Source organism: Sarcophilus harrisii, chromosome 2, assembly GCF_902635505.1.
Source record: "Sarcophilus harrisii chromosome 2, mSarHar1.11, whole genome shotgun sequence".
Taxonomy (NCBI): Eukaryota; Metazoa; Chordata; class Mammalia; order Dasyuromorphia; family Dasyuridae; genus Sarcophilus; species Sarcophilus harrisii.
In genome coordinates, this window is record NC_045427.1 from 464,054,559 (window position 1) to 464,080,427 (window position 25,869).

General features: G+C 35.6%; 1 protein-coding gene across 3 annotated transcripts in view; it reads right to left on the bottom strand.

Moving 5' to 3' along the window:
- Nucleotides 1-12,367: 12,367 nt before the first annotated feature.
- The window catches only part of ABCC11 (ATP binding cassette subfamily C member 11), an 85,205-nt gene continuing 71,703 nt past the window's right edge, over nt 12,368-25,869 (bottom strand). For 2 of the 3 annotated variants that reach the window (XM_012553799.3, XM_012553798.3), the window contains exons 25-31: nt 20,977-21,066; nt 20,162-20,351; nt 18,028-18,187; nt 17,509-17,587; nt 17,155-17,268; nt 13,716-13,880; nt 12,368-13,421 (exon numbers count right to left, since the gene is read on the bottom strand). In XM_012553799.3, the coding sequence (XP_012409253.1) occupies nt 13,320-13,421; nt 13,716-13,880; nt 17,155-17,268; nt 17,509-17,587; nt 18,028-18,187; nt 20,162-20,351; nt 20,977-21,066 (900 nt within the window). In that variant the 3' untranslated portion in view covers nt 12,368-13,319. The remainder of the gene's footprint in view (nt 13,422-13,715; nt 13,881-17,154; nt 17,269-17,508; nt 17,588-18,027; nt 18,188-20,161; nt 20,352-20,976; nt 21,067-25,869) is intronic. The other variant, XM_031954438.1, reaches the window with a different exon arrangement.

Here is a 25,869-nt window from a genome sequence, read left to right on the forward strand (position 1 = left end):
TTTATATTGGTTTCAGTGGTGTTCAGAGTTTCAATGAAATAGTCAACTAACTTCTGAATATTTCTAATCAGTTTTTACCTGTGACTCCCAGAAATAGCAAAACTCATAAATCTCCTTCCTGGCCCTGACATTGTGGATTTTATAGATCAAGATTTTATTCTTTTTTAATTCTCGCCAATTTGATTAAACCCAATTCAATCCTATAGAACCTAAATATTTTAGAATTATTTCTTCTCACTGTGCAATCTCTTTCAGCCTCTTATCACTTTTATTCACCTAATAAGGTAGCTTGGTGATACTGTGTGTATAGAATGCTATACTCAAGAATTTAGATGAACTGAGTTCATATCTATACTTAGACACTTATTAACTATGTGACCCTGGCCAAGTTCACTTTATTCTGTCTGCTTCATTTGTGAAATAGAGAGAATAATAAGGCCTTCACTCATGGTTGTTGGGTGGATAAAGTGAGGTGATATTTACAAAGTGTTTTGCTAACTTTAAGGTATGATATAAATTCTAACTGGTATTCTTGTTGCTGTTTTTGTTGTAATTATATTCCAGCCAAATTCAACTATTGATCTCATCTTGCTTTCTCCTAAGTTGGAATATTTGGACAGACCATCCTTTACCTTTCAAGTATCAGTTCACATGATAACCCTCTTCCTGGCTAGTTAATTATCATTTATTACTTGGGTGACAATGGTCCATTATTTGTCTTCTTTAAGCCTTAGTTTCATCATTTGTAAAACGAGGGGTTTGAAATAAATGATCCCCACTTCTAAATCTGTACACACATTCTCTTATTCAAATTTTCTTAGAATCCTTTGTTTCTCATCTTTCCATTGGACTCATTGTATTCTCTCTTCTTAGACTTGTTGTGTACTGTCTCCCCAACTTTATGCCAACCTCAAATAGATTGCATGTTCTTTGAGAGCAAGAACTATGCCATTTTTCATCTTTAAGTTCCTAATATTTTTGCACATAATGGATACAAACATTGATTTCTCTGCCACCCCTACAATTCTTCCCACAAGAATACCACAGTTAGGGACACTGATGCATTGTTGGTGGAATTGTGAACGAATCCAACCATTCTGGAGAGCAATCTGGAATTATGCCCAAAAAGTTATCAAACTGTGCATACCCTTTGATTCAGCAGTGCTACTACTGGGCTTATACCCCAAGGAGATACTAAAGAAGGGAAAGGGACCTGTATGTGCCAAAATGTTTGTGGCAGCCCTGTTTGTAGTGGCTAGAAGCTGGAAAATGATGGATGCCCATCAATTGGAGAATGGTTGGGTAAATTGTGGTATATGAATGTTATGGAATATTATTGTTCTCTAAGAAATGACCAGCAGGGTTATAAAATAAACCCACATAAGTCATCAGCATTCTTATATATCACTAACAAAATCCAACAGTCAGAGTTACAAAGAGAAATTCCATTTAAAGTAACTACGGATAGTATAAAATATTTAAAAATCTATCTGCCAAGAGAAAATCAGAAACTTTATGAGCAAAACTACAAAACACTTTCCACATAAATTAAGTCTGATCTAACCAACTGGAAAAATATTAAATGCTCTTGGATTGGGCAAGCAAATATAATAAAGATGACAATACTACCTAAACTAATCTATTTATTTAGCGCTATACCAATCAGACTTCCCAAAAACTATTTTGATGAGCTAGGAAAAATAACAACACAGTTCATATGGAAAAACAAAAGGTCAAGAATTTCAAGGGAATTAATGAAAAAAAAATCAAATGAAGGTGGCCTAGCTGTACCAGATCTAAAATTATATTATAAAGCAGCAGTTACTAAAACCATCTGGTATTGGCTAAGAAATAGAAATAGACTAGTTGATCAATGGAATAGGTTAGGTTCAAAGGACAAAACAGCCAGTAACTTTAATTATCTAGTGTTTGGCAAGCCCAAAGACCCCAGTTTTGGGGATAAGAATGCATTATTTGACAAAATTGCTGGGAAAATTGGAAATTAGTATGGCAGAAACTAGGCATTGACCCACACTTAACATCGTACACCAAGATAAGGTCAAAATGGGTTCATGACCTAGGCATAAAGAATAAGATTATAAATAAATTGGAAGAGCATAGGATAGTTTACTCTCAGACCTGTGGAAAAGGAAGGAATTTATGACCAAAGAAGAACTAGAGATCACTATTGACTACAAAATTGAAAATTTTGATTATATCAAATTGAAAAGTTTTATACAAACAAAACTAATGCAGGCAAGATTAGAAGGGAAACAATAAACTGGGAAAACATTTTTACAGTCAAAGATTCTGATAAAGGACTCATTTCCAAAATATATAGAGAATTGACTCTAATTTATAAGAAATCAAGCCATTCTCCAATTGATAAATGGTCAAAGGATATGAACAGACAATTTTCAGATGATGAAATTGAAACTATTACCACTCATATGAAAGAGTGTTCCAAATCATTATTGATCAGAGAAATGGAAATTAAGACAACTCTGAGATACCACTACACACCTGTCAGATTGTCTAGAATGACAGGGAAAGATAACGCAGAATGTTGGCGGGGATATGGGAAAACAGGGACACTGATACATTGTTGGTGGAGTTGTGAACACATCCAGCCATTCTGGAGAGCAATTTGGAACTATGCTCAAAAAGTTATCAAACTGTGCATATCCTTTGATCCAGCAGTGTTTCTACTGGGCTTATACCCCAAAGAGATACTAAAGAAGGGAAAGGGACCTGTATTGTGCCAAAATGTTTGTGGCAGTCCTGTTTGTAGTGGCTAGAAGCTGGAAAATGAGTGGATGCCCATCAATTGGAGAATGGTTGAGTAAATTGTGATATATGAATGTTATGGAATATTATTATTCTGTAAGAAATGACCAGCAGGATGAATACAGAGAGGATTGGTGAGACTTACATGAACTGATGCTGAGTGAAATGAGCAGAACCAGGAGATCATTATATACCTCAACGATGATACTGTATGAGGAGGATGTATTCTGATGGAAGTGGATTTCTTCAACAAAGAGAAGATTTAACTCAGTTTCAATTGATCAAGGATGGACAGAAGCAGCTACACCCAAAGAAAGAACACTAGGAAATGAATGTAAACTGCTTGCATTTTTGTTCTTCTTTCTGGGTTATTTATACCTTCTAAATCCAATTCTCCCTGAGCAACAAGAGAACTGTTCGGTTCTGCACACATATACTGTATCTAAGATCTACTGTAACCTATTTAACATGTATAGGACTGCTTACCATCTGGGGGAGGGGGTGGAGGGAGGGATGGGAAAAATCGGAACAGAAGTGAGTGCAAGGGATAATGTTGTTAAAAAAAAAAAAATTACCCTGTCATGGGTTCTGTCAATAAAAAGTTATTTAAAAAAAAAAAAGAAAAGAAATTTTCAGAGCACAAGATTTAGAACAGAAAAAAAAAAAATGACCAGCAGGATGAATACAGAGAGGCTTGGAGAGACTTACATGAACTGATGCTAAGTGAAATGAGCAGAACCAGGAGATCATTATATACTTCAACAACGATACTGTATGAAGATGCACTCTGATGGAAGTGGATTTCTTTGACAAAGAGACTTAATTCAGCTTCAATTGATCAATGATGGACAGAAGCAGCTACACACAAAGAACACTGGGAAATGAATGTAAACTTCACATTTTTGTTTTTCTTCCCTGGTTATTTTTACCTTCTGAATCCAATTCTTCCTGTGCAACAAGAGAACTGTTTGGTTCTGTACACATATATTGTATCTAGGATATGCTACGACATATTCAACATATATAGGACTGCTTGCCATCTAGGGGAGGGGGTGGAGGGAGAGAGGGGAAAATCGGAACAGAAGTGAGTGCAAGGGATAATGTTGTAAAAAATTATCTTGGCATGGGTTCTGTCAGTAAAAAGTTATTATAATAAAAAAAAAGAAAAAAAAAGAATCCCACAGTTAGATTTACTATGCAGAGCTTCATAGCTATGCTTCTATTTCCCTACTTAAAATGTAAACTTTCTATGGGTAGAAAACATAGCTTTTATCTTTGTATTATTGGTGCTTAGTACAGTATCTTGCACTTAATAGGCATTTAATATTTATTGAATAATAGTATTTATACTGGGATGGTTAATAAGGTATGTGATTAGTGGGAAAAACAATCCACCATATCTTCCATAGAATTCTTTGTAAGTAGTAACCAAAAATACTAATCTTCATTTAACTTGTTGGTGTCATTTATTAATAATTTAACATTGAAATCCAACTAGTGCTGTGAGCATATGGTAAGCACTCCATAAATACTTTCTGAATGATTTAACAGCTCTAGCTCATGACAAAATAAATGATCACAGCACCTATCCAAAAATACAGAAATGGCTTTGGGTTTGATTAATGCTTTGCAACTGTAGAAATAAGGGAATGTGAATTTATAATGTAATCTCTAGTGTTTACTAAAAATGCAAATTGTGCAGCCAAGTTAGCTAGGCAAAGGTTAAAGAAAGATATTGAGTATCTAGAGAACTACTATAGAAAAATCTCAACCTTATTTCTAAAATTGAAGGGGCTAAGTTAGATGAACTCTATAGTCCCTTGTCCCTTCCAGTTCTATACATACTACCTCATAGATTTTTGTGAGGAAAGTGCTTTGTAAAGCTTAAAGCAATATTGAAATAGGAGTCATTCTTATTTATTCGACCTAATAGGCCACATTCACACTAAAATGCTTTTAATTTCCCTATCTTTATAATACTTCATTCCCACAAGGAAGACATATTATGAAAATGTGTGAATACTAAGACTAGCAAGCTCAGTGGAGGAAGAGGCAGGAGTTCAGACTATCTTTCTTTTTTTTATTATAGCTTTTTGTTTACAAGAGAGATGAATGGGTAATTTTTCAGCATTGACATTTGCAAGATCTTTTGTTCCAACTTTTCCCCTTCTTCCCCCGGATGGCAGGTTTATCAAGACATGTTATACGTGTTAAAGTATAAGTTAAATACAATATATGTATACATGTCCAAACAGATATTTTGGTGTACAAAAAGAATCGAACTTTGAAATAGTGTACAATGAGCCTGTAAAGGAAATCAAAAGTGCAGGCAGACAAAAATAGAGGGATTGGGAATTCTATGTAGTGGTTCATAGTCATCTCCCAGAGTTCTTTCGCTGGGTGTAGCTGGTTCAGTTCATTACTGCTCTATTGGAACTGATTTGGTTCATCTCATTATTGAAGAGGGCCACGTCCATCAGAATTAATCATCATATAGTATTGTTGTTGAAGTATATAATAATCTCTCCTGGTCCTGTTCATTTCACTCTACCAGCTCTTCTCTAAGGGCAAAGAGTTGGAAACTGAGAGAATGTCCATCAATTGAGGAATGACTGAATAAACTGTGTTGTGTGATTATGATGGAACACTACTGCTTTTTGTAAAAATGAGGAAGTTTTTAAAAAACCTGGAAATTCCTTCATGAGTTCATGCAAAGTAAAATGTCCTATGTACAATGTAATAGGAATGTTGTGGGATGATTCATTGTGAATGATTTTGCCGTTAGCTTTGTAACTTTGTGAATTCACACCTCCCATAATGCCACTCTCAGAGGAGGAGTCAACCTTTGAGAGAGCATAAAAAGGAGCTAAGTCAGTGAATTCAGTAAGTTTGGAAGATTGCCAGGGGTTGGAGTTGAGCTAGAAGCTGAAGCTGGCAGACAAGCTGCAAGAGCTCTTGGAACCAAGGAGGGAAAAAGGCCTCTAAGAAAGCTAATTGAGCCCAAGAAAAGAGACAAGACTTGGAAGGAGAAAATAAATGTTTGGATTTTATCAGCTGGCTGTATTTGAAGTGATTATTAATCTGAACTGAAACTAAGGCTTCCTCCAGAAAACCTCCCCAAGAAACCTGCTTCCAGAAAGAACCATCATATTATAAAAAAGAAGAGAACACCACAATTCCGCATTATCTTTCCCTATCATTCTAGCCAATCTAACAGGTGTGTAGTGGTATCTCAGAGTTGTCTTAATTTGCATTTTTCTGATTAATTATGGAGCATCTCTTCATATGGCTAGAAAGAGTTTCAATTTCTTTGTCTGAGAATTGTCTCTTCATATCCTTTGATCATTTATCAATTGGAGAATTCAGCCTTTCTTGCAAACCAATTTCATTAAAGATCAGTAAACAATACCAGACTGAATGGTGTTGGGGAAATCCAGTCAGAAACTAGAGTGGTTAATTTTTCCAGACTAGATCAGATGAGATAATCCAAGGCCTGTAGTTTCTTAGGAAAAATTTTATTTAGGGAGGAAGGCCCAGACCCTTTAAAGGTTCTGTGGTCCTATGGCTATAATATGGGGCAGGGAAAAGGAACAAGAGCAAGTCATGTGCTTTGTTACTGCTAGGACACAGATTCATTCTATATAGACTTGGACTGAGAGTTGCAGCTGAATAACTTGTACAGCTGAGAACTCATGCAAACCAAGGAAATGTTTGAAGTTTTACTACTCTAAACCTTCAGAGTCTTCCAGCTGGTTGTCAGGTACTGGGGATACCAGCTTTCTACTGGGCTGCTCAGACCAGACTCACACTGGGTCTGAGAATCTAAAGAGTCCAAACTATGAAGGCAATGATCAGATCATTAAATCAAATGACATAGAGAATACTAAAAGTTTACAGCTCCCTGGCCTGAACCATTTCTGAGATTTTTGAAGAATACATATTTATAATGTCCTGGCTAGCTTTCTGGAGGATCTCGGGACCAATCTTAGTGGAGGAGTGAAGTAGGCAGGAGAGCCACCAGGAGGGGGTCAAAGATGGAATATCTCATTTCCAGTCCTCTCAGCCCTTAAATACTCAGTATGATTACATCATTACAACACACTAAGTATGTGTGAACTAAAGAACCATTACATCACCATATTACATACTAAGTATATGTGAACTAGAGAATCTTCATCTCATTAATCACACTGAGTTAACACCCTGCTGTAAATATCTTTGCTTCAAGTATACTTTTCTCAGAGTTCCCCAATGTCTGCGGTCCTCTACACATAGTCTTCAAAGAAAGTAGTGTCAAGACCTCAGATAATACAGATCGTATCACACAAAGCCCCAACATTCCCTGGGAATGGAAGTGTGTAGTATGAAACAGGAAGATGGCAGAATAGAGACCTAGTTAACTTTCCCAACAATTTCAAAATACCATCTCAACTCAAATTTTAAAGCAGCAGAGCCACCAAAAGATCCAAGAGAGAGATATTTTTTCAGCCTAAAACAGTTTAGGAGGTCTATAGAAGAGGTCTATAACACAGGATTACATAGACCTGGAATAAGGGAGTGAGCTTGGAGGTGGTGGGCTTTGAAGTTAGCAGAGCGCCAACAGCAACAGCTTTAGGAGCTTTCACCCCAGAGATGATAAAGAAGTTGGACAACTGATCAGAAAGAGATTACCGAATCTTTTGCTAGCATTGGGTACAGCTGACATTGATTAGCAACTCTTTTCTCATACCCAGATCCATACCAGTTCCAGTTGTGGTTCCAGAATGGAAAGGAATTCTTGTGGTTAATCTCAAAGAGTCCCAATCATAGTTCCAGGGACAAGAGGAATACTAATATAAGACAAAGGAGGAGGGAGCCTTCTTGGGTAAAACAAGAAGGTAGACCAGAACAGTGACCATTGTTTCTCAGAGTAAGACTTCCTTGGAAGCATAGAAGACTTGCAGACCTACCCTCACTTTAAACTAGCTCTGAAAACAGTAGCACAAAAAAGTTTCAAGTTTGGTACAGTGCCTCCCCAAGCCCAGGTAACAGAACTCAACTTTAACATACATTTAAAAGTGAAGAAATAAGCAAGGAAAATGAGCAAACAACAGTGACAACAAACTTAATCATAAAAAGCTTCTACAGTGGAAGGGAAAACCAAGGCATACTTGAAGAAGACAGCAGAACAAAAACAGCTACAAGCAAAGTATCAAAGAAAAGTGCCAATTAGATCCAAACCCAAAAGGAAATCCTATTAGAATTAGAAAGAAATGAGACTGGTAAGAGGAAAAATTGGGAAAACAGAGTGATCCAAGAAAATTATGAAAAAGGAGAGAATTAACATCTTGGTTAAAAAGAGAGAGAGAAAGGGAGAGAGAGGGAGGGAGGGAGAGAAAGAAAGAGAGGGAGGGAGGGAGGCAGGAAGAGAGAGAGAAAGGGAGGGAGGAAGAGAGGGGGGAGGGAGGGAGGGAGAGAGGGAGAGAAAATGTAAAACATAAACAAAATTGGGCCAATGTATAAAGGAGGTACACTCAATGAAAAAAAAAAAAACTCCTTAAAAAAGTAGAAATGGACAAATGAAAAAAAGAGGTACAAAAGCTCACTGAATAAATTAATTCCCTAAAAATTAGAATTTCCAGGAATATTATAGCCAAATTCTAGCGCTCCAACAAAATTTAGCAGCTTTCTTATTAAATAAATAGAGTGCTTGGAATTTGATATTCTAGAAGACAAAGGAACTAGGATTACAACCAAGAATACCCTATCCAGCAAAGCTGAATATAATGAAATAGAAGACTTTTTGGCATTCCTGATGAAAAGATCAAAATTTAAAAATTTGACATTCAAACAGAAGACACAAGAGAAGCATAAAAAGGTAAACTTGAAAGAGAAATCATAAGGGACTCAACAGAGTTAAACTGTTTACATTTTTACATTCCTATATGGGAAATATATAACTCCTGAGAACTTTGTTGTTATTAGAGCAGTTAGAAGTCTGCATACACAGAGAGTATTGGTATGAGTTGATTATGTTGCGATCTCCAAAAAAAGAATCTAAGGATGAGAAAAAGAAATGCACTGGGGAAAGGGGGAAGTTGAATGAGACAAATATCTTCTGCAAAAAAGCGTTTTTATAGTGAAAGGAGAAAATGGGGGTAGCAAGAAATGCTTGATTCTTACTCTCGTTGGAATTGGTTTAAAGAAGGGAGAATATACACACATACTCAGTTGTGTAGACAAATGCCCCAATTGAGACAGAGGAGAGGGAGGAGATAAGAGATATGATGGGGAACACAAGGAATAGGACTATTCCAAAGGATCTCTAATGAAAAAAAAAATAACATCCATTTCTAGAGAGAGAACTAATAAACTTTGAATGCAAATTAAAGTATAATTTTCTCATTTTCTTTAATTTTTTGCTTTTTTATAATATTGTTAATATTGAAATGTTTTATATGATTTCACATGTATAATTGATATTCATATTGTTTGCCTTCTCAGTGGATAAAGTAGTTGTGAGAGGGGAAAAAAAGAATCTGGAATTTAATATTTTTTAAAAAGAATGTTAAAAATAAAGAAATAATTTTTAAAATTTTTAAGTAAATTTTAAAACGTAAAAAAATATATAGTCTAACACAAAGTTAAAACTCTAGCACACATAGTCTAAGTCTAACACAAAGTCCTGATTTCAGAGAAAAGATAGAAAAATTAGTAAATAAAAAAATACCAACAACAAAGAGCTATCATGGAATCAGAGATTCCCAATACACAAACCCAGAAGAAGTAAATAATTCCACAACTTGGTCATAGGGTTAACTAGAATTCTTAGAAGAAATGAAGCAAGAGTTTTAAAATAATATAAATTAAATTTGACCTTTAGCGGAAAAAATTTGAAAAGAATTGAAATATCTATAGGAAAGACATGGGAAAAGAATGAACAGCCGCTAGATGGCACAGTGGATAGAATATCATCTAGAGTTAGGAAGACTCATATTCCTGAGTTTAAATCCAGCTTTAGATAGTTACTAGTTGTGTGACCCTGGGTCAGTTTTTTTATCTGTAATATGAACTTGAGAAGGAAATGGCAAACTACTGCAGTATCTTTGCCAAAACAAACAAACAAACAAATCCCAAATGGATTCATGATGAATTGGACACAACTGAAATGACTGAACAACAACAGAAGAGGTAGAAAGTCACATCCAAGTCATTGCCTCACTGAAAATTAAGATGAACTCAACAGAAGTCAACTACTGCAGGAGAAAACAAAACAAAATTTAAATCAAAATATTTTTTAAAATGAAAGAAAATGTCAGATATCTCATGTAAAAAATAACCAGCCTAGAAAATGGATCAAGAAAAAAATCTAAGAATCATTGAACTATGATTCTAAAAAACAGAGCATGAATATCACATTTCCAGAAATTATGAAAACTGTATAGATCTATTTATACCATAGAACAACATGAAAACAGAATTCATTAGTCATCCCTTGAGAGAAACACCAAAATAAAACTTTAGAACTTCGTTGCCAAAAGAAAAAAAAAAATACAACAAGCTGTCAGAAAGAAAAAAATTCTAGAACCAAGTAGTCTGTCAGGATCCTACAAGATTTAGTAGCTACGACCATAGCACAGAATAGAGCTAAGAAAGCATTATAACAAAAGGCAAAAGATTTAGGATTACAATCAAGAATAATATCCAGCCAAATAATATAATCTTATGACAATGGTGGATTGGTGAAGCAGACTATCTTTGAAATAGATTACTTCCACATATTCTTGAGGGAAAGGGATTGGCGAAGCAGAGTATCTTTGAAATAGATTACTTCCACATATTCCTGAGGGAAAGAGCAAGGCTGAATAGAAATTTATGAAATTCAAATTCAGGAATCAAGAGAAAAATAGATAAGTAATTTTATTTGAATAAATGGAAGGCACGATAAACAGATTGTTTATTTTCTACAATAGGAAGAGGGGGAAAAGTTCCCTCAGACCTCTAATGTCATTAGAGATCACAGAAGGTATTAAATAACACAGAGACTAAGAATAGTTTGTTATGTTTTTATTAAAAAGAAAAAAATAAATGAGAGGGAAAAGGAAAATAGTAGGGAAAAGTGAGGAGAAATTGAGGGTATGGGTGCATGTGCACATATATATGTGTATATGCAACACACTTGAAATTTAAAAGATTAATACTTGAAATAGAAAGAGTTAAAATAAGGGACTGGAGAAAAAATAATTATGCTTCAGCTTAACTAAAAAAATTAGAGGCAGCAATCAATTTCAGAAAAGGGATCAGAAAAAAGGTTTGATTAAAAGAAGCAAATAAGGAACTCATTATTCTTAAAGGCACTATAGACAATAAATTAATATCAGTACCTAACATAAATATAGTAAATCACATAGCATCAAAATATTTAAAGTAATAATTAAGTTATAAGTGACAGAAAAAGTAAAACTATAAGAGTTGGGGAATTCAGTGTGCCCCTTTCTAGTCTAAATAAAGCTAACCAAAGAATAAACAAGAAAGAGATTTAAGCCCTGAATTGTATTTTAGATCTGTTAGATATAATCACTTTCTGGAAATTCCTGAATGGAAACAGAAAGAAATATACCTATTTTCAACACTGTATGGAACTTTTACAAAAATTGTACATCATAGCATGTAAAAACTATCAAACAAATGCATAAAAGCAGAAATATTTAACAAATACTTGACTGAACACATTGCAATAAAAATAACATTTAATAGCTTTAATAAGAGGCTATAGAAAAAAGCATTAAAAAGTAATTAGAGCTCAAAAGGTTATCAAATTGTATATACCCTTTGATCCAGCAATGTTTCTATTGAGCTTATATCCCAAAGAGATCTTAAAGGAGGGAAAGGGACCCACATGAGCAAAAATGTTGTGACAGCTCTTTTTGTAGTGGCAAGAAACTGGAAACTGAGTGGATGTGGATCAGTTGGAGAATGGCTGAATAAGTTATGGTATGTGAATGTTATGGAATATTATTTGCTCTATAAGAAATTATCAGCAGGATGATTTCAGAGGCCTAGGGAGAATTGCATGAACTGAAACTAAATGAAATGAGCAGAACCAGGAGATCATTGTACATGGCAACAGCAAGATTATATGATGATCAATTCTGATGGACGTGGTTCTTCCACAATGAGATGATTCAGGCCAGTTCCAGTGATCTTGTGATGATGAGAACCATCTACACCCAGAGAGAGGACTGTGGGAAGTGAATGTGAATCATAACAGCATTTTCACTTCTTTTGTTGTTTGCTTGAATTTTATTTTCTCTCATTTTTTTCTTTTTGACCTTATTTTTCTTGTGCAACAAGATAATTATATAAATATGTATGCCTATATTGGATTTACATATTTTTTTACCATATTTAACATATATTGGATTGTTTGCCATCTAGGGAAGGGGGTGAGGGGGAAAGGAAGAGAAATTGGAACACAAGGTTTTGCAAGAGTCAGTGGTGAAAAATTACCCTTGCAAATATTTTGAAAATTAAAAGCTTCAATTAAAAAAAAAAAGCAAACCTATATAATAAATAATATTCATCGTTTTTTAAAAAAAAGAATGAATACTAAGGAACATGAAAATTTTGTGAGTAGTTCAAACAACATCATCTGTTCCTTGGGAGGCTGATATAAATGGAAAATAACCAAGATGACTCTTATTGTTATCATTATTTTATTTTCCTTCAAAAATCTACATATGAATCATTAAACATACTGCTTTTTGACAAATGCTCTAAAAAAAAAAAGTAATTGGAGACTAAATAAGTCAATCCTAAAGAATTTGTAGGTCAAAGATAATTAAACAATGAGACAACATATCAACATTTTGATAATATAACCAAAGCCTCTCTTAGGCAATGGCTAATCACAATTGCAGAGGACTGATGATGAAGCATACTAGCCAAACTACTGACAAAGTAGTATTGGACTCAAGTTGTAAAATTAAATATTTATTTAATATTCATGTGAAAATTTGTATGGTTCATTGTTCTATTACAAAGATTTTTTATGTTTTTTTTTTCCTTCAGTTTTTGGGAGGGACCAGGGAGTTGAGTTGGAAAGGAAAAGTAAATGGCTGATAGGATTTTCTTCTCTTCCCACTTCTCCCTCAACATAAAATTAGAAGAGAAGAGAAAGAAGGCCAGAAGGAATTACAGATTGTCAGTGTGAAAGTTAGATGTTGAGTTTATTGTATCCTTAAAAAGAAAAGCAAGCTCTACATCATAGAGATTCAGTTTCATGTACAGTCCTTTCCTTTTCCATATTATATATAGAAATACTCATTTAGTTAGTGTTTTTTTAAGTACTGAATTTTTTTTAAATAAAAAAAAAACCTGTCCATTCTGCTGTAACATCATCTTCAAATGCTAACATAATCTGGATTTCTGAATAAACTAAGTTCATTGGAGTATTTATATCAATATCTCTATTTGCTTTGAGGATTTCAGAGCTTAATGGTTGAATTGGTTCTATCTCTGAACTCCAGATCCACCTAGAGTTCTCCCATACACTATTGCTCTAACTTTATGTTTTTATGTGCTGCTGCCAGCAAAGCTGAAAATGCCGAATTAGGTCTCTGTTGTAAGACTTCAGGTTTGTCATACTCCAATACCTAGGAAATAGGAAGAAGAAAAAAAAAGTGAGTAGGGAAAAATATTGGATTGGTATCAAGAAATATTGGTTAAAATCCTAGCCCCGCCAGTACCTCACTGTGTTATCTCAGTGTTCCCTGATAAATTTTAGTTTCCTCATCTTTAAAATGAAGGCTAATTTTTAGGGTTCTTTCTGATGCTAATATTCTAAAAGGTTGAGTGTCTGGGGGTCATGACTTGTCTTGAAAGAGGAGAAGACCTTTTGCCTTCTTATGAGTTTTGCTCTCTCTTTGGTCCCAGGAAGTTCTTTGTACCTTTCCATTGTCCATGACTAAGATGCGATCACAATCTAGGACAGTTGTGATGCGATGTGCAATGATCAGCACCGTACAACCATGGAATGCTTCTCGAATTGTGTGCTGGATCAGGGCATCAGTGTCCACATCAATGGAGGCAGTAGCTTCATCTATTAATATGATCTAATAATGAAGAAATAGAAAATATACTTGGAACTCAGACTGAGGAAAGGAAAAAGAGAATAAGCATTTATTAAGTCCCTTTTATGTGCAGCATTGTGCTAAGTGCTTTAAAAATTCTATCATCTCATTTGATTGTCACAAAAACCCTGGGTGGTAGATGCTATTAAAAGGTTAAGTGATATGCCCAGGGTGATCTAACTAGTATGTGTCTAAAGCTGAATTTGAACTCAGATCTTCTACATCCCTACACAGTTCCCTATCCAGTGCATCAATGCTAGCAATTGATAGCAATACAGCTATCAATACAGTACAATACAGCTAGCAATACAGTACAATAACAGTACATAACAAAGTCCCTAGGGATTTATAATGTCCCCAAGACAACTTATTCTTTTCATATATCAAAAATTATATAAAAGTAAAAATTTACACCATTCCCATGCAAATACATTTTTATATTAATTTTGTGCTCTAAAATCTTCATTAGCTCCTTATTGCCTGCTGATTAAAGTACAGACTCTTCCATGCAGCATTCAAAGATGAAAAAATCTGGAAATACATTCTGTATTTCCAACCTCATTTCATATTATTCTCTTCTGTGTATTTTGTAATGCACAATTAGCTTGAATATTTTTGTCTCCTCAATATTCCCTATATTATCTCAGTTCAGTACTTTTGCTAATAGTATCCTATGTAAGCTCCCTTCTCCTCTTAGCCTGTTGATCTACACAACTTTGAAACCAATCTAAATGTCATTCCTTTAAATTTTTGGGTTTTTTTCTTTTTATTAAACTATTCTCCTTGAACTCCTTCCCTTCATTATAGAAATAGAGAATTATGGATATAGACTATCACATATGATATTTTATATTATCGATATGTTGACTTTACTGAACTATTTCCCCTCCTCTTTTGTTTGGGTCTGGTCATTCACAAACTATTTTTTAATTCTATATCATATATGAAATCTTATCCAAGTTAACTATATTGCCATATCAACCTCCCTTCCTAATGAAACAATTGATGAAACAATTCCAAATCAGTTACTGTTATTATTATTGGCAAATATTGTATCAAGAACATTTCTATATATAGACTGGAGAACTTGGACAGACATAATGTATGATCAAATAAGAGAAAAGAAGACAATTACATAGATGAAAATAACATTTAAAAGAGACTTAAAAAGTTGGAAAGTTAATATCTTTTCAGAAGGCTTATAGCTCTTTCATCTCCTAATGATGGTTTTTTAATTAATTTTTTTAACTAACAAGAGTCAGTCTTTTCTTCTCTCCCTCTCCAATAAAATGACAAAGCAAAAAATAAATCCTCCTTTCAAACATGTATAGTCAAGCAAAACAAATTGCCCCATTAACCAAGTCCAAAAAAATGTTTCAATCCATATTCTCAATCGATCACCTCTTTATAGAAGTTAGGGGCATGTTTTATCTCATCATTAGTCCTCTAGAATCATGCTTAGTCACAATCAAAGTTCCCAAGTCTTTCAGAAATATTTGTTTTTATAATATTATAATTGCAAAAACTGTTCTGTTTTTGTATGCTTCACTCTAAATCAATTCATACAAGTCTTTCCAGGTTTCTCTGAAATTATCCCTTTTATCATTTTCTATAGCACAACAGTATTCCATCACATTTATATACCATGGCTTGTTCCATTGTTGCCAAATTAATGGACATCCCTTCACTTTCCACAAAAAGAGTTCCTAGAAATATTTTTGTACATCCTTAGAGTTTGTTTGCTAGGATAATCCCTCCCTTAATCTATCCTCACTCTTATTCCCTTACTTTTATCCTTTCCTTTCCTTCCTGTTTCCCTGTTAAGTGAAATATCTTTCTATATACAACTGTGCTGCTTCTTCCAGTTTAGATAAGAGTTACAATTATTGCACATTCCCTTCACCTTGTTTGTATAAATTTCAATTTGTACACCCCAATTATGTAAGATACTTTTTCCCATTCTTCTCTCCCTTTTTACTGTTCTTTCCCTTTCCTTTACATTCTTCTTTAAGATAGTAAAAACTTAACAGAACCACTCACAGGTCTTCTGTCTAATTAAACTCTTTCTGTGGTCCCTTATGATGAAGGGTCCTGAGGGTATTTATCTATCATCTCACCACATTATAATGTAAAGTGTTTTGTAATTATTCATTCATGTAACCTTTTTTGATGCTTTTCTTGACTCCTGTATTTGCATTTCAAAGTTTCTAGGTAGCACAGGTCTTTTCATTGGAAATGCTTGGAAGTTTTCTACTTGATTAGAGTCTCATATTTTTTGCCTGATAGGATTGTATACAGTTTGGTGGGAGTGGGGGTTAAGTTATTCTTGATGGTAAATTCATATTCTTTGCTTTCTGAATAATTGTATTTCAAATTCTCTGCTCCTTGAGGTGGCTCCTAAATGAAGAGTGATCCTTCCTGTGGCTCCTTGGTATTTAAATTCTTTCTTCTTGGATACTTGCAAAATATTTTCTTTTGACCTAGCAGCACTGAATTCCTGGAATTTTCATTTAGGGGGTTATTTAAGGAGATGGTTAGTAGATTCTGTTTCCACTTTGCCCTCTAGTTCTAAAAGATCTGAGCAGTTTTCTTTTGTGGTTTCTTGAAATATGATGTCGTAAGTTTTTTGTTTGTTTTGGTTATGGCTTTCTGGCAGACCAATGATGCTTAAATTATTTCACCTTGTTCAGTTATTTATTCTATGAGATATTTCACATTTTCTTCCATTTTTTTCAGTCTCATGGAATCATTATCTTTTATTTAATCCATTCCCATTTTCAGGGAATTTGTTAATTGGGTACAGTTTTATATTTCTTATGCCAAGCTATTAATTCCCTTTTCAGTTATTTTTTCATATCTCTTCTCTTCCTGTTTTCACCCCTCTATTTTCTCAGTTCATTTATAAAAACTAATTTGTTTTGCTTTTTATTTTCTAATTAGTACTCAGTTTGTTGCATTTTCTAAATCTTCTTGGAAGTGAGGCATAGAGCTTGGTCATACTTCTTGATACTTTACCATCTTGGTTCCATTTCCTAAAGACAATTTGGAGTATTTGTTCTGGAGTGCTAGATTTGTAGTCAAAGTCTAGATTTGAATCTAGGTTTTGCCACTAACATAGATCATGTGGGCAAGTTACTTAACCTTTCTGGGGTTTGGTTTTCTCAAATTGTAAAATTAAGTGGGCTGAAATAGATGACTTTAAGGTCCTTTCTAGCTCTAGTTATGATGCTTTGGTCCTTCTTTGCTCCTTCCTTACCTTGGAATTGCGCAGGAGGGCTCTAGCTATGCAAAGAAGTTGCTTTTCCCCAACAGAGAAGTTTCCACCATTTTCCACAACTTCAGCTAACAGTTTTTCTGGGAGTTTTGAGATCTGCCACACAAAGATACAAGTGTTACTCTGAGCACCACTCCCAGAAAGAGGGGCAGAAGCAGATTCTGCCTCATTTAGCCTTTATTTATATATTCACTGCCATATGGACATAGTTTAGCTTATCCTGAAAGTATCTTCCAGAAAGGCAATATAAGTCAGATCATAGCAACCCTTCTCAAATCTCCCAAAGCAAAGAAGTTCATTTGTTTAAAATTTTTTTTGGTGTTGGTAATTACTCACAGTCTTAGTTAAGCATGTTCTTTCCAAAGCTTGCCAGATTTGCTCATCAGTGTAACTTTCAAAGGGGTCTAAATTGAACCTGCCATACAACAAGGAAATACTTTTTCAATAATTATCAATGAAGCATATTAAGGAAAACTAGGGAGCAAATGTTGGATCATTTCTCTCAAATGTGGTTCATTTGTCTTACGCAATACTGTAAACATTCTCCTGAGAAAGGAGAATAATGTAGAATAGAAAGTAAAATAATGTACATAATGTAGTAGAGACAGAACTGGCGTGGGAAACCTAGGTTCTAGTCCTGGCTTCCCCTTTTCTGGAATTAAATTTTTTCCTCTGTAGAATGGAAGGATGGAGGATGGGCTATATGCTTTCTATGGTGATGTAATCTAAAGTCTAATAGGATATAAGCCTCCCCTTTTTGCTTTTATATTTGCACTACCCAGAACAGTGTTTGGCACTAGTTGGTACTAACTAAATGCTTGCTGAATTAAACTAAATTTTAGGCATAAGGCTTGCCTTATGGTGCCTGATAGCAAGACAGGATCTTGAGGGATGATTGACAGTTTGGACCGCAGATCCTCTAGGCCAAGACTACAGATGTCAATGTTGTCAATAAAGATGCTGCCAGCAGCAGGTTCCACCAGCCGGAATAAAGCCACTGCCAAAGAGGACTTTCCTGCAGGAGTGAAGAGTAAAATGATCCCATTACCACCTTCATATTGAAGCCCTTCACTGGCCCTGCTTGGAAACCCAAGGCTACACAGTAATCTAGATAGCCAGTTCCACAGGGAAACCTTAATTCCTGAACTACCCACTGCATTTGTGGGCACTGGAGGACAAGGACTGGTTGTTTCATTAGATTTGTACTAGCTCAGAGATACAATTCAATAAATAATATAGTCAGTTTAAAAAAAAACAAAAATATGGAAGAGAAAGGAATTTATGACCAAAGAAGAAATAGAGATCATTACTGATCACAAAATAGAAAATTTTGATTATATCAAATTGAAAAGTTTTTGTACAAACAAAACTAATGCAAACAAGATTAGAAGGGCATCAATAAACTGGGAAAACATTTTTACATTCAAGGACTCTGATAAAGGTCTCATTTCTAAAATATATAGCAAATTGACTCTAATTTATAAGAAATCAAGCCATTCTCCAATTGATAAATGATCAAAGGATATGAACAGACAATTCTCAGATGAAGAAATTAAAACTATTTCTAGCCATATGAAAAGATGCTCCAAGTCATTATTAATTAGAGAAATGCAAATTAATACAACTCTGAGATACCACTACACACCTGTCAGATTGGCTAGAATGACAGGGAAAGATAATGCGGAATGTTGGAGGGGATGTGGGAAAACAGGGACACTGATGCATTGTTGGTGGAATCGTGAATACATTCAGCCATTCTGGAGAGCAATTTGGAATGATGTTAAAAAGTTATCATACTGTGCATACCCTTTGATCCAGCAGTGTTACTACTGGGCTTATATCCCAAAGAGATCATAAAGAAGGGAAAGGGACCTGTATGTGCAAAAATGTTTGTGGCAGCCCTGTTTATAGTGGCTAGAAACTGGAAAATGAATGGATGCCCATCAATTGGTGAATGGCTGAATAAATTGTGGTATGTGAATGTTGTGGAATATTATTGTTCTGTAAGAAATGACGGCAGGATGATTTCAGAAAGACCTGGAGAGACTTACACGAACTGATATTGAGTGAAATGAGCAGGACCAGGAGATCATTATATACTTCAACAACAAAACTATATGATTAAAAGTTCTGATGGACCTGGCCATCTCCAGCAATGAGATGAACCAAATCAGTTTCAATAGAGTAGTAATGAATTGAACCAGCTACACCCAGCGAAAGAACTCTGGGAGATGCCTATGAACCATTACATAGAATTCCCAATTCCTATATTTTTGTCTGCCTGCATTTTTGATTTCCTTCACAGGCTAATTGTACACTATTTCAAAGTCTTATTCTTTTTGTAAAGCAAAAGGATACTGTTAGGACATGTATACTTATATTGTATTTAATTTATACTTTAACATATTTAACATGTATTGGTCAAGCTGCCATTGGGGGGAGGGGAGGGAGGGGAAGGAGGGGAAAAATTGGAACAAAAGGTTTGGCAATTGTCAATGCTGTAAAATTACCCATGCATATAATTTGTAAATAAAAAGCTATAACAAAAAAAATATTAATCTCCTACTAGGTAGGTGATATTGTTATAAACATGAGTTGAGAACTGAAATTTAAATAAGGCAGGATCTCTGCCCCCATGACATTCACAGTATAGAAGGGTTATAAGTTATTAGCCAAGAAGCTGCTTTTGTTTCTAAAATGTAGAAAACACTGCACTGAGAGGGAGAAGACCTGGATTCTGGTTCTGGATTTGCCACTCACAAGCTATGACCTTGTTCAAGTAATATCACCTTTCTGACTCTCCTCCTCCTCAACAAAAGGGAGTACACAAAAGTATCTCTTAAGTCCCTTTCATCTCTCATTTTCTGTAACTCTATGGAATAAGGAGAGAAAGTAAGAAGAAATAACAGCAGATTCTGACTTTTATTCCTTGACTACTTGTGGATTTACAAAGAACATGGGCAAAAGGGTAGATGAAGGAATCTCTCACCAGAACCTGTTCTTCCCACGATGCCCACCACTTCTTGACTGTAAAAGGTCAAGTTGATGTCATTGAGAACTATTGGTGTATTGTCTCTGTATTTCATCTGATAATCCTTGAAGACTATTTGCCCTTGCTGTGGCCAATCTGGGGGGCAGCTCACTCCTTTGATGTGTAAAGAAGACTCAGGAACCGACAGCTTTATTTTTTAAAAGAAAAAGAAAGTGATTGTTATAATTTCCTTCTCCCTATCCCAGAGGTGGTAGCCCAAGGCCAACTGTTAACAAGCTATGATTTAGGAGGTGCTAAAAGATTCTTCTATATCTCCCTCTTAGCAATATTTCCCTTGGCAGCCAGAAAACTCCACAGTTGAAAATTACACCTTATGGCCTGCTGGAGATATATGCATTTTGACTGGTTGAAGGTCTGATAATTACCTGAAAAGATAACAAAGGTCTGATAATTACCTGAAAAGATAACATAATAGCCTATTAGAATAGATTTACTTCATTGGATTTTAAGCCATCAATAACCATAATCTGCAGGCAGTTAGTGGGACCCTGAAAGCCTTCAAAGTGGATGGGTTTCAATTAGGGTAGGGGGAACACAGAAAGGAGACTAAATGAAAATCTTCAGAACAGAAGGAGGCCTTAGAATGCTGGGAGGATTAGACACAAAACATTGGGATTGAGAAGGTGGGAGCAAGTAGAGTTGATGAAGTGCCAAAGACTACTTTTATTTCCTTTAATAGACAAATGCCAGTTGATTGGCTGACTTTTGAAAAAGATCATATAGTAGTAGTTCTCTACTTTGAATCTTCCTACCTTCATATACTGGAGTATCCTCTCTGCAGAAGTGAACCTGGCCTCTGTTTCTGAACCCAATCTTGCACAAGCTTGAAAATTTGTAGCCAACTGGAATGAAAAAGAAATACCATACTCTAAGTATAAATCTTTCTCTGTCCCACACAGGTAGAGTTAGGATACTGTATCATTCCACATTCCTAAGGGAGCATCATAGGATTTCAGAAATGGGAGGGTCTAAGAAAGACTCTCTTCCCATTCCCTTATTTTACAGATTAGAAAAATGTAGCTTCAAGATAAAGATGAGATGGCCAAGGCTGCATTGTTGTTTTTCCTTCATTCCTGAAGAGGACCATGACATCAGGGAGGTGATGCCATGATACACAAATGAGTTGGATTTAAGTGAGGGAGGGCTGAGCAAGGTCACCCACCTCACATTCTCCTCAGCATCCTCTGAGCCCAATGGCCAGATACAGATCAGGATGATTGGAGATGGCCCAGAATGCAGTGGGAGACCTTGACCTTTTTAAGCTGAGATCTTTAACAGGTCTCAGTTTGACTGAGGCCATACCCATTCTGTGATTAAAACTAGGTAGCAACTGAGGCAAAGAATCTCCTATTTAGCCTAGTCCCCAAAAATCTAAATAAATAAATGAATGAATCTGGGAGGGAAGACCTGCAGGGTTTCTGGTCAAAGCAGAAATGATTGCCATTTACATTCAATCTGAGTAGAATAGGACCCAAGCAATAACCAAATGGGGTTTGGCTTAGAACCTTTTTGTGACTACTTAGAATCATATGTTTTTGTTTTAAGACCTGATCCCTAAAAAAAAAATCTAGCCAATAAACCCCAAGATATCTTAAGAGGGTTCAGAGGTGCAAAAAAATAAAAATAAACTGCTTCTAAGAACATCTTTAGGTATGTGGACAGAGGGAGGAAAAGAGGGAGGGAAGGAAGGAGGGAGAGAAGGAAAAAGGGAGGGAGAGAGGGAGGAAAGGCGAGAGAGAGGGGGAAGGGAGAAAGGAAGGAAGGGAAGAAGGAAAGAGTCTTTCAACTGACTATTTCCAAGCCAGCTTTACTCACAGAAGTTGTTTGCCCTCCCTCACTTAAATCCAAGTCACCTGCATGTCATAGAATGACTTCCCTGATGTCATGGTCTTCTTGAACAAAGGACAACAACAAGCACCAAGGCTATATAAGTAGTACAAAGCAGAAGTGAAATTCAAATGTTCTTTTAATTTTTATTTTATTAAATTAAGGTTTCCTTATTAAAGAATAGAAGACTTCATGGCATATATGGAGCAGGGCAATTAGGAGAGGAAGCCTTGGCAGCCTCCTCCAGAATGAGTAAAAGGCTTAAGATCATGGAAACTGTTTTGGAGTAACAGGGAGCTCTGGTCCCATCCCATGGGGAACCTCACAAGACTATGTGTACACCACTTATGCAACCCGAAAGTTTGTGTGTACTTGTGTGGTAGAAGGTAGGTCTTTGTAGTGTCAGTATATGAATGTGTGCTGTATCGGGGAGGTACCTATTGTGTTAAAGCTGATAGGCCTGGGAGAGTGGGTAGAGCCTGAACATAAAAGAACATTGAGTTCTTTATAACCTCTAAGAGCAAAAAAAGAAAACCGACTCCAATCCAAGTGGAGAAAAAGTATTTCATACCTTAGGGAGGGAGTTAATGAATTACTCTCTCAAGGGCAGAGGCAACTTTGTAGTTCCTGGGCCAAGCCAGAGTGCTCAGCTCTGACCTCAATAAACAGACTCTTGTTTCTTGAAGAGAGGGAAAAAAGCACTCTTCCTTATAACTGAGAGCCTCCCTTATCTCTTCTTGGGAAGCCCCTCCTCCTGAGTTTGAACTATACCATAGTGGGACACAATGTGCAGTTCACATAAGAAAAATATTGTCAGATGGAGTTTTAGGTAGCCCTCTCAGCCGCTTGATTGCACAGAAAGTTGTTCAAATGAAAACACCTTTGTGACATCCTGGACCACAGCCCTGTCCATGAGGTTCTCTTGGCAAAAATACTGGAATGGGCTGCTATTTCCTTCTCCAGTAGATTAAGATAAACAGAGAAGGAGTTTCCTTACCTGGTTGTTCCCTTTTCCAAGGAAGTCACAATTCCACTTATTGGCCCTGTCCTATTGACAAGTCTTAGGAAGGAGATTTTTTTTTATCATATTCTCCACATACACCCCAGGAGGACAACAGAATTCTCTTGTTGTCATCCAGAAGATGAATAGTGAAAAGACTAACGACCATGACATATGAAATCAATTCAAAGAACTGGAGATATCTGTAGAGGAAAACCTTAGCAGGGATATAGACACTGTTTTTCAAGTACTTGAAGAGTTGTCATGTGGAAAAAGACTTTTGACTTGGGTAGCTTGGCCTCTGGGAACAGGATCAGGAATAATGGGGGAAATAGTGAAAAGAGGATATTTTGGCTTAATATAAGAAAAAATATCTTAATTATTAGTGCTTTCCAAAAGCAGAATAAATTCCTATTAACTAAAGATCTTTAAACATATGCACAACCATTTGTCAAGGATGTCATTGAGCATTCCTACTTATATGATTTCTTAAGGTTTCTTCCTTCACAAGATTCTTTGAATCTGTGTACAAACTGCTTAAGTGCTGACATGAGACCTGGAATCAGAAAGCCTCAAAAAAAGTTCAAATCCAACTTCAGATACTTACTAGCTGTGACCCTGAGCAAATCATTTAACTTATCTGCCTTAGTTTTTTTTTTTTCCCCATCTGTAAAATAGGGATAATAACACCTCTCACTCAAGGTTGTTGTAAAAATAAAATGGGGTAATATTTTTAAAACATTTTGCAAACTTTAAAGAACTACAAAATTGTGGTTATTGTGAAAGAGGCCCAAAGAAATCAGAAAAAAAAACAAAGGAATTACAGTGTGGGAAATTGGGAATTAAAACAAGAGTCTTATGTAGCATTTTAGAGAAAGCACTACACTGTGGGTCAGGATATCAGTCATTCTCTGTGTCTTCTGCTGACTCATTGTTCATACTTAATCTTGGGTATACATCTAAATTCTATCTGGACTATCTCCTCTCTTTCTATACCTTTCACTTAGTGACCTCATAATTTCCCAACTGTTGAATTACCATTTCTATGCAGATAACTCTCTGTTTTGTACATGCTGTTCAGTTTTTTTCAAGTTTCAGGTCCATATCACTAACTGCTTATTAGACATTTCAAACTGGATTCCTACAGACATCTCACATTCAAGAGAATACATAATCTTCCCTCTCCCTCTTACCCCCCATAAGCCTATTCCTCTACCACAATTCCTTGTCTCGATTGAGCGTACCACCGTCCTAGTTTGGTTCATCATCTACCCATCTGACCACTCTTCCTTCTTATTTTCCTTTACTGGCTCATATCATGTTCCTTCCCTAAAGTTGTTCATCATCGGTTCTAATACATTTAACTATCATCTCTTGGCAAATCTATATATTGAGTCTTGCTCTTACTCTTGAGCTTTAACTTTACATCAGAACATCTCAAGTGGATGTTCTAGAGACATCTCAGATTCAACAAACTGTTCAGTCCAAAACTGAACTCAATATGTCCCTCTGCAGCCCTCTTCCAGACTTCCCTATTTGTCAAAGGCATAATCACTGTTCTAAATCTTCTACTCTTTCTCAAAATTATCTCTCATTCTACATATTAAGTCACTTACCAAGTCTTGCAATTTCTACCTCTACAACATCTCTATCTCTTTTCAGCATTCATACAGCTGCATTTGAATTCACACCCCTATATTTAACCTCATACCTAGATTACTGCTTCAGGATTCCTTTTTTTTTCTTCTTCTTTTTTCTCCTCTTTTATTTTTTGAGGCAATTGGGGTTAAGCGACTGCCCAGGATCATACAGGTAGGAAGTGTTAAGTATCTGAGGCCAGATTTGAACTCAGGTCCTCCTGACTACAGGGCTGGTGCTTTATCCATTGTGCCATGTAGCTGACCCCATGCATGCATCAGGCTTCTAATTGGTCTCCCTGATTCATCTTTCTTCTTTTCATTTCATCCTACTCACCATCACCAAATTAATTTTCTTAATTGAGTATGACAGTTTGCTTTCCTTGATCAATAAACTCTAGTCACTTCTTATTCCTAGTCTTTTATCATATTCTTTTTATTTCCTATTATTTTCATGATAAAATAAGAATGCTTCTCTTTAGTTTTTAAAGCTTTTCACAACTTGTGTCCAACCTATGTTTTCAACATCCTTGTACATATTTGCTCTTTCTCCTATACTTTTCCACGCAGACAAAACTATTGTCTCTTTGTTTTCCATGCATAACAATATATACTGCATCTCTGCAGTGGCCATACCATGTGCCTGGAATGCCTTACCTATATCTCACAGAATCCTTCTTTTCCTTTAAGGTGTAGCTTAAATGTACCTTCTCCAGGAAGTTTTTCCCAAAACTCTCAATTGTCATTACTCTCCTTTCAAAAATAACTTGTATTTAACTACTTTGTATATGTTTGTATTTATTCCATCAATAATTACAATTTATATAGTTTTAGATGTACTTTTTGTCTTTTCCATTAGAATGTAAGCTCCTCTCAATTCTGATGGAAGTGGATATCTTCGACAAAGAAAAAATCCAATTCAGTTCCAATTGATCAGTGATGAACAGAACTAGCTAAACCCAGTGAAAGAACACTGGGAAATGAGTGTGCACCACTTGCATTTTTGTTTTTCTTCCCAGGTTATTTTTACCTTTCTAAATCCGATTTTTCTTGTGCAACAAGAGAACTGTATAAATATGTACACATATATTGTATCTAAAATATACTTTAACATGTTTAACATGTATGAGTCTGCCTGCCATCTCCATCCAAAGGGTGGAGGGAAGGAAGGGAAAAGTTGG